Source organism: Toxorhynchites rutilus, chromosome 3 (assembly GCF_029784135.1).
Source record: "Toxorhynchites rutilus septentrionalis strain SRP chromosome 3, ASM2978413v1, whole genome shotgun sequence".
Classification (NCBI taxonomy): Eukaryota; Metazoa; Arthropoda; class Insecta; order Diptera; family Culicidae; genus Toxorhynchites; species Toxorhynchites rutilus.
In genome coordinates this window covers 74,919,475-74,929,822 of record NC_073746.1, presented here as the reverse complement: position 1 = coordinate 74,929,822, position 10,348 = coordinate 74,919,475, and the positions used below count along the sequence as shown (strand labels likewise).

Sequence of the window (10,348 nt, the reverse complement as noted above, 5' to 3'; positions counted from 1 at the left end):
ATTTTATAGATTTTTGTAATAAATTTAAAGTTACATAAAATCAAAAGCCAATCGTCGAATAAATCATTGCGGTTGGTCATGGAGTGAGAGGGAAAGGGAAAAACTATCCACGGGGAAAATGCACTGTGTTTCAGACGTTGAACCCTTACTGGGTTGGGTGACATTTTTCCGAACGAGGCGACAAAAAAAGCCGTAAATCGAACTGGAATTATAAAAGTATTATCGTTGTTTCGAGTGCATCAGATTTTCTTTCACATCTCTGTCTAGTGAAGGTTCAACTAGTCCCACCAGCACCGAACATCAGCTTACCGAGCAAGGGAATGGAGCAACAAAACAAAACACGATCGTTTCTGATGGAAATCTTGCAATTTATTTCTAATTCACACATCGACTAGATACTCTTGCTTTTCGTAGTGCACCGAAATTGGAAATTAATGTTGTGCTGTAAAAATCCAGTTTCAGTGAATTTTTTTTTTGTGGAAACCTACCCTTTATCGAAGGCTGGAAATCAATGCCCAATAAGTGCAAGTGCTGATACAAAATATGCTGTGCTGTTTTGTATGCGAGAGCACACATGAACCTGTCTGTTGGTGTTAGGACATGCAACCACGGAAAGGTGTGAAAAAAAAGAGCTGAAACTGGAACACGCGAAGCAAAATAACACATTGACCCGATGAACAGGTGGCGTTGACTTATGATTTGGGTATTTCGTCCTCCAGGCGGGAGAGATGAATATTGCGATCGGTTTGGGTTGATTTCCCGCCAAACTCGCCCGTGTTCAACCGACTGCGGAGATCCAACGAGCGAATATCTGTCATAAGCGCGTGCTGCTTGTTTTCCAAATCTTGGGTCACCTGCTTAGCCAAATCGTGCAAACTGTTGTACATCGTTTTGGCTGCGTTGATCTTCTCCCGAAGTATTTTTATGGTGTCCCGTAGTTTATAAACCTCGTCACACAACCCGTGGTAGGATTCATCGATGCAAAGCTCCATCCCGGAACGTTGGGCGCGATTTTCCAAGCGCGTTTCCACCACCTTCAGAGCTTCCATCTTTTCGTTATTGTGTTTCTCCAATGTCTCAATTTCACTAGCGCATTTGTCCATCTCCTCCTTCATCTTAAATTTTAAAAAATGTAAACAGTAATTTTTTGATTCACGCGTGAACTTATTACCTTTCCCTGTTGATACTCAAGCTCATTGCGAGCGCGTTGCGTCTCGAAAATCCTCTTCCTCAAAGTGTGCGATGTTCGGTCCTGTTGGGCCTTAAGAATATTTCTGGCTTTTTCACGAGTTGCGAACAGCGATTCCCGCACTGCGGCGGAATCTGAAAGAGTCTTCTCGGTCAATGCCACCAGTTCCTCGCAATACTGAAGCCAATTGCTGTATGTGCAAGAGCTGAAGGATACAAACATTAATAGTTAGTTGAATCAATTATCCAATCCACTCAATTCATACTCACTTCTTGGGAACCCTCGTCGGATCCGTTTTATATGTCACGGCAGCGCAGTGCTTATCGACCTCAAGTTGATGCTGATCGATGGCCTGTGCTTCGTCCTTATCGTTCAGATCCAGCTCCAACTTGAACTTAATTTCCTGCAATTGATTCAGCTGCTGCCAAGCGCCCTGATTTTGATCCCTCAACAAACGCTGATTATTCTCCACGATACACAGCTCATTCTTGAGCTCCGTATCACCCTCATCGTAGGTCAGTTCCGAACCCAACCGGCAATCCCGCATGCTGATGCTTTCGGTGACAACCGTGAGCGGGGTTATCAGCGCATCCAGATCCCGTTCGGTGAGCGATTTTTCCTCCTTCAACGCGCAAATCTCATCGCACACACGCTGCAGAAGGATCCGCATCGTTTCCCTCCAACGTTCGAGTTCCGCCGCCCGGTCCGATATCTTGTCATTGTTGTGATACGTGTCCCAGTAGGTTTGGATTGTGGTTTCGTTCCGAAGATTTCTCGCTGTTTGCCGCAACTCGAACGCATCCGTGCGCTTGCTGTAGGACACATTTTTTAGCTGATTCAGTCGGGAGTGCCAATCCGGGAGGCTCAGATGCTGCAGAGGCTTCTCGAATGATGGAACAGCGCTGTTCGACATTTTTAGCGTCTCGTGTGGTTGGTGAGTAGAATTGAACTGTGGAAGCAAAGCGCACCAGACCGAACCAGCCGGGGGAGCGAATTTTTTTCCGGTGTTTGGTTGATAGCGAATTGGTAACGGTTTCCTAGGTGAGCCTACAGCAGGACATGGGTTGCTTGGCTGATACAGGTGCTGTTTGATTGTGATTTTCGGTGTGCTCAATAAGGTCACGCTTCGGAACACTTTTGTTCACTATTTGGGCAAATTGTATTTAGCGGTTGATTATTAGTATTCAATTTCTGTTTGATGTTATCTTTGTTATCATTATTAATCTACTTTCATCATTAATCAATTATTAAATCTTACTAACATATGTTTTCATCCCTTCATTGACCAAATTAGTTTGATGTTAAGGCTACATATTAGGAAACTCATAAGAGTTTCATTTCAGTGAAATACAGTTTGACATTTTTGCACTCCAGAAAAGGACGCCAAAAACATTTCTTTACTTTTACTTTTTTCTGAAATTTTTCTATACAAATATATATTACTAGCTGACCCGGCATACTTCGTCCCACCCAAAATTTATTTTTCTAAATCACATCCACGTTTTCTTACTAAGCGCTGTTCATGGGTCCAATCGCAGAACTGTTCATTGATTTATCTTCAAAACTCGACATTCTAACATCAGATTATTTTCAGACACAATTCTCGTGCAAGATTTTTCATCCAATTGCTAGTAACATGTTTGTCCGTTATATGGAATAAATGTTTGATACAGATAATATGATAGAATGAAACAGCCTTAAATTGGACAATTCCTATCTCGAGTTTTGCTCTTATCAACACATTGGCGATCCATTTTTATTTATATAGATAGAAGCCGATATGCGATAGAAGCCGATAGTGCGTTTTATCACAATAAAATCTATTTCCACTTTCGAACGAAGATCAATTTCGTTACCGCAAACATCAAATGGACTAATAACGCTTGTAATTTACGTAATTTACGTAGTTTTAGAACACAATTGATTTTTTCGAATTTTCCCATTTTTCTTCAGAGTTTTCCGAAAATTTTCAATTATCATGTTTGGTTGGAATATGTTTGATTGAAATATTTGCATTATTTTTATGGGACCCTCTCTTCTTTCCAGAGGATAACGGGGTGTCATGCCATCATAGAAATATTTTTCGTGCCCAAAAACCCTCACATCCAAAATTTGGCTTCATTTGCTTGATTAGTTCTCGAATTATGCAGAAGTTTGTGTTTCATTTTAATGGGAGCCCCCCTCAGAGAGGGGAAGGAGTGACGAACTACCATAGAAACGTTAATCGATCCCTAAAACCTCTATATGGTAATTTGATTCCAATTTTTTGATTAGTTCTTGAGTTGTTCACCAAACTCCACCCCCACTTTAGAGAGAGGAAAGGAGTGTCTAACCACCATAAAAACAAACAGCAAACTTACTGGTGGTGGAGTTCTGTTGGCAGTTAGCTCAAAATTGAAATCACGCGAAATATTCCCTCCAGATGGGCGATCAGTTGAGCAAATCTGGGCAGCTATCTCGTTGGACAATCGTACGATGTACCTTGGTATTGCTTACATTCCTCCTGTTCGTACCAATGATTCCGCGGTTATGAATCAACTTATTTCTACACTTCACTGGATAACACAACGAATGGAATTGGACGACAGCATCATCTTGCTGGGTGATTTTAACATGCCTGGTATCGCTTGGAGTTCCAGCGCATCGAAATATCTATATCCAGATATTTCTCATTCATCTGTTAATCCATTGATTGAACTCCTGATAGATTGCTTTAGCACTGCTGGAATATGTCAAATGAATGGTATTCTCAATGACAATAACCGTATTCTTGACCTATGTTTCGCAAGTTCAGAGATAGTTCACAACATAGCTGCCATTAAAGCACCTTCTCCTTTGGTGAAACAATGTCGTCATCATCCTCCACTTTTGATCTCTGTGTCCGTTACACCACCACTTGTTTTTGCCCGTACTATCGAGTCAGTTTATTATAACTATCGCAAAGCCAACTTCGCGTCAATGAATCGTTTCTTTCTTAGCATCGATTGGGACGAAATTTTGAATGACCATGCCATAGACAAAGCCACATCATCCCTGAACAATGTATTGCTTTACGCGATCGAACAGTTTGTTCCCAAAAAGGTGAATAGTAAACCACCCCACCCACCATGGCTGAATCACAATCTAAAACGCCTTAGAACAAAAAAAAAAAGATCAAACCTACGGAAATTTGCTAAATATCGCTGTGACTTGTGGAGAAACCGGTATTCAGTTGCGAACAAAAATTATAAAAATTTGAACAAAATCATGTGTAACGCCTATAAAAATCGCATTCAGTCAAGCTTGCGTGCCAATCCAAGAGGTTTCTGGAGACATATTGACAGTCAGAGAAAAGAGTTTGTTTTGCCTACCGTAATGATGCGCGACAACGATGTTGCTGATACCATAGAAGGTATCTGTGAGCTGTTTCGGAAGCAGTTTAGCGGAGTTTTTGTTGACGAAAAACTCAATAGCCATCAAATTTATTCAACTATTAGCAACGTTCCCAGCCTGTCGTCTGTTGGTAATAATCCGTCAATAAATGCCGTTATTGTACACGATGCCTGCAAAAAATTAAGGATTTCTTCAAATGCTGGACCTAACGGTATCCCTTCTATTATTTTGAAGAAGTGCTCAAGCAACCTCTCGACACCGTTGAGCATCTTGTTCCGCCGTTCCATCCTCTGTGGTACTTTTCCAAATGTGTGGAAGAAGTCATTCGTGTTCCCGGTATTCAAGAAGGGTTGCAAGAAGAACGTCAGGAATTACAGAGGAATTGCCTGCCTATGCGCTATCTCCAAACTATTTGAGATAATTATTTTGGATTAAATTTCCCATGCTTGCAACAGCTACATTGCAGATGAACAATATGGATTCATGTCTAAGAGATCAACGACTACAAATCTCGTTCTGTATACTTCGTACATTGCCCGCTCTCTAGAATCTCGAAATCAAATTGATGCGGTGTACACAGATTTTTCTGCAGCATTTGATTTAATCAACCTCGACATTGCAATAGCTAAGCTCCATCGTCTTGGATTCAACGGTTCATTTTTGAAGTGGCTTCATTCATACCTCACTGATCGCGAAATGTCAGTGAAATTAGGAGACACTATATCTACGTCTTTTCGTGTAACATCAGGTGTTCCTCAAGGGAGTCACCTGGGTCCATACATATTTCTGTTGTACCATAACGATGTAAATTTTTGCCTCAAGTGTCTGAAACTTTCATATGCGGATGACTTTAAATTGTTCCTCCCAGTGAACTGCATCGAAGAAGCTGAGTTTTTACAACGGCAATTAGACATATTCGCCGAATGGTGTGTAACCAACAGAATGTTTTTAAACCCTTCAAAATGTTCAGTCATTTCATTCTCACGCAAGCGTTCGTCAATAAGCTTCGGATATAAGCTGCATGGTGTTTTACTTGACCGTGTCAACCCAATCAAAGACCTCGGGATTATGTTGGATTGTAAATTAACCTTTCGAGACCATATATCCTACATCGTATCTAAAGCGTCTAAAACTCTTGGTTTTCTCTTCCGCGTCACAAAGGATTTCAAGGACGTACACTGCATTAAGGCTCTCTATTGCTCATTGGTACGCTCGATCCTTGAATATGCATGCGTGGTTTGGTCACCGTATTACCAGAATAATATTCAGCGAATTGAGTCGATACAGCGAAAATTCGTTCGTTTCGCCTTGCGCAATTTACCGTGGAATGATCCAATTAACCTACCTAGATACGAGGATCGCTGCAAATTGATTGGACTGGACTCATTAGCTTCACGCAGGAACGTTGCCAAGGCCCTATTTACCTCCGACTTGATTTTGTCGAACATCGATTGTCCTGAGCTCCTTCGGTTGATTAATTTCAACATAAATCGCCGTAATTTACGATCTCAGAACTATTTATACATCCCATCAACCCGAACAAATTACGGGTATAATGAACCTATATCTAGCATGTGCCGCGTATTTAACCGTTGTAGTGTCTGTTTCGATTTCCATCTGTCTCGTTCGTCCCTCAAAAAAAAATGTATTCTATTGCTCTTAATTAACTTGATTAGTTACAGTAGTATATATTTACATAGTTGTAGTTTGTAGTGGTAGTATTATAAGTAGTAGTAGTAGTAGTTATGAAGCATTAGGGCATCCATGTATAGCCTGTTGTCTTTGTAAAATAAAAAATGAAATAAAAATAAAATAAAAACATTTATTACTCCCTAAAACCTTCACATGCCATATTTGGCTCCATTTGCTTCATTAGTTTTCGATTTATGCAGAAATTTGTGTTTCATTTGTATGGCAGCCTCCTCTAAGAGAGGGGAAGGAATGCCGAACCACCATAGAATCATATCTTGTCCCCTAAAACTTTCACATGCCAAATTTGGCACCATTTACTTGATTGGTTTTCGAGTTATGCAGAAATTTGTGTTTCATTTATATGGCAGCCCCCACTTACAAAGGGGGAAGAGTGTCTACTTACCATAGAAACGTTTCCAAAAACCCTCACATCTCAAATTTGGCTCCATTTGCTCGATTAGTTTTCGATTCATGCAGAAATTTGTGTTGCATTTGTATGGCAGAGAGAGAGGGGGGAGGAGTGTTCAACCACCATAGAAATATTTACTGCACCCCAAAACCTTCACATGCCATATTTAGTTTCGTTTGCTTGGTTTATTCACGAATAATGCAGAAATTTGCGTTTCATTTGTATGGCAGAACCAACCACCCCCCCCCCCCCCCCTTAGAGAGGAGGGATGAGTATCTACTAACCATAGAGTTGAGTTTTTCATGTTCGAAGCCATTTTTTGCAAGTTGTATTTAGTGAAAGTAACTGTGAAGACCCATAAGCAAATTCTCAGTTTCGCCGTGTTTTTCTATGCAATAAAAAGTGCAGTGATCCCACTCGCAAATGATTTTCATTTGGTATCGACATACGATTGACAGTTGACACAAAGTAGGGATTTTTGACGTAGGACTACGTCTTTCATTTCTATACCGGGGTGTAAAATCAAAGTTTCGAAAACGAAAGCGTTACGCCGGAGACCGAGATTTTGAGCGTTAATAGCTCCTAAACAGCTGAACGAAATGGTATGATTAACACTTCATTCGAAAGATAAAATGTCTACGCGTTATATACTTGTTACTTTTTGATCCAAAAACTTGTTTCAATAGTCTTGAAATTTTAATGCTTTCAAAACAGGCTATGCACCAATCGGTGTATAAGCGAGCACCGCTCGGAAATCCACTCAGTTATAATTGAACAGCGATTGGAGCATGTTGTCGCTGTTGTGGTGAAGCTCTTCGTTTATCATGAAAGCGCGGATGAACGGTGTCACCAAAAGCCTGTTTGTGCACCTTAGGCCAGAAGGGAATCCATCAGGAGGAGAGTGATGCCACAAACGGTTCCCCGGGAAGACATCGCTACACACACATACACGCGCGGAATTCTTTCCGTTTGGATGCCATTCAGCATCGAGAAAGTTCCGGAAAGATCTTATCATTGCTGGGAAATAATCAGCCAGTTCCTCTGGGAATTTAAAAATACATTCATGTGAAAGAGTTTATTTGAATGTTTTCTATCCATGTAACACTGTGACCAAATATTTTTCAATCAAGTACTATTAACAGGTGGTTATCGAGTTAGTATTGACCACTGGTGGGCTTCCAGTATCGAGGAAAATGTGGAAATATCTAATCGTTACTGAAAATAATCTGCCAGTTCCTCTGGGAATTTAAAATTACATTCATGTGAAAGAGTTTATTTTAATGTTTTCTATCCATGTAACACTATGACCAAATACATTTGGTTTTGTGGTTTTTCAATCAATCGCAATTATCAGGATAGCTTCTGAAGATTATTCTTCCCCATCAGTAGGATATTTCCGTATCCAATATTGTATGCGCCCGCAATCGATTATTGCTCAGTCGCCGAAAGTTCCGAGCTCAGAGAGTTCATTCCCCTCTAGTTTGCCTTCCAAATTGCCATCGTAAACCACACCTTCTCTCGATTCAATCACACACAAAAAGCATACTTATTCTGGTGGTGAGACACATTCATTTTTCGTGAGGACATCGACAAGACAACATCGTTGCCTAACGTGCTGGAGGAGGTGGACGGCGAAGGATCGACACATACACGCGCAAAATGCTTTCCGTTTGGATGCCATTCAGCATCGAGAAAGTTCCGGAAAGATCTAATCATTGCTGGAAAATAATCTGCCAGTTCCTTTGGGAATTTAAAAATACATTCATGTGAAAGAGTTTATTTGAATGTTTTCTATCCATGTAACACTGTGACCAAATATTTTTCAATCAAGTACTATTAACAGGTGGTTATCGAGTTAGTACTAACCACTGGTGGGCTTCCAGTATCGAGTAAAATGTGGAAATATCTAATCGTTGCTGGAAAATAATCTGCCAGTTCCCCTTGGAATTGAAAATTACATTCAAGCGAAAGAGTTTATTTTAATGTTTTCTATCCATAAAATATCCATATAATACATTTGGGTTTGTGATTTGTCAATCAAGTACAGTTAGCAGGTTAGCTTCTGAAGATTATTCTTCAGAACAAGGTTTTTCGTATCCTATATTGGATGCATAAAACCTTGTGCCTCCAACGTAACGCTCTCGTTTTCGAAGTCTCCCAAATATTCATTCATTCAGAATGGATTTAGATTCAACTTCAAACAAATGATCTCTAAATCAACGATAGTCCTACGTCACCCTTGCGGTTATACCATAGATATAACCCACTACCTGTTTTTGTGCAATGAGAAGGCGTAAGTGGTGACGTTAGCGATTCTATTGGTAATGGCAGAGGTCATATTCACATGATCAAAAAATTTTAGAGAATAGCGATAAATTTTAAGTAATAACCAATAAGCTATTGCAAAAATTGACATTTATATGGAATCACATTTAAAACATGTGATTCCATATAAATATATAATGTAAAACTAATGTAAATCATGAAAAAGACTTTTTCATTTATATGTTTAGAAACATTCGAATACCTGATTTGACAAAGATGTGCTGAATTAGAGCATTCAAAAAGGTGGACAAACCATGATCATATTTTCGACTGGACAAACCAAAATCATTTACCTTAGTTCGAAATCGGTTCTATGTTTTTAGAGTAAAGGGTGTGTCACATCAAATTGCATCACGGAAAAAACGCTGTAGAAATTCGCCCTGTAGACCGATCCTTTTGAAAATTTTAGACAGTAAAATAAAAACTATTAAACAACTTTTGGCATTTTCTTTTTATTCATACTTCGAGCCCAAGCCCGTATGCTCGCACCTTCCTCTTTACCCCGTCCATAAGGTTCTGTACAACGTCAGGTTGTAGTTTTTTTTTGAACAGAAATCCATTTTCTCTTGAAGTCCGCCTCCGATTTGACAACTTTTGGGTTTTTCCGGAGGGCCTGCTTCATAATCGCCCAATATTTCTCTATTGGGCGAAGCTCCGGCGCGTTGGGCGGGTTCATTTCCTTTGGCACGAAGGTGACCCCGTTGGCTTCGTACCATTCCAACACGTCCTTTGAATAGTGGCACGAAGCGAGATCCGGCCAGAGGATGGTCGGGCCCTCGTGCTACTTCAATAGTGATAGTAAGCGCTTCTGTAGGCACTCCTTAAGGTAAACCTGCCCGTTTACCGTGCCGGTCATCACGAAGGGGGCGCTCCGCTTTCCGCAAGAGCAGATCGCTTGCCACACCATGTACTTTTTGGCAAACTTGGATAGTTTCTGCTTGCGAATCTCCTCCGGAACGCTGAATTTGTCCTCTGCGGAGAAGAACAACAGGCCCGGCAGCTGAAGAAAGTCCGCTTTGACGTAGGTTTCGTCGTCCATTACCAGGCAATGCGGCTTCGTCAGCATTTCGGTGTACAGCTTCCGGGCTCGCGTCTTCCCCCCCATGTTTTGACTTTCGTCGCGGTTAGGAGCCTTCTGAACCTTGTATGTACGCAGGCCCTCCCGCTGCTTGGTCCGCTGGACGAATGAACTTGACAAATTCAGCTTATTGGCGACATCCCGGACCGAACTTCTCGGATCACGTCTAAACTGCTTAACTACGCGCTTGTGATCTTTTTCACTGACGGAGCATCCATTTTTGCCGTTCTTCACCTTCCGGTCGATGGTTAGGTTCTCGAAGTATCGTTTTAGTACTCTGCTG

General features: G+C 40.9%; 1 protein-coding gene across 1 annotated transcript; it reads right to left on the bottom strand.

The window, feature by feature from the left end:
• Positions 1-392: 392 nt before the first annotated feature.
• Positions 393-2,248, bottom strand: LOC129778485 (tektin-B1). The gene is made up of 3 exons (XM_055785402.1): positions 1,459-2,248; positions 1,172-1,394; positions 393-1,115 (listed from the first exon to the last, which is right to left on the bottom strand). The coding sequence occupies exons 1-3, from the start codon at positions 2,100-2,102 to the stop codon at positions 693-695; spliced, it is 1,290 nt and encodes a 429-aa protein (XP_055641377.1). The 5' UTR covers positions 2,103-2,248; the 3' UTR covers positions 393-692.
• Between the last annotated feature and the right edge of the window lie 8,100 nt (positions 2,249-10,348).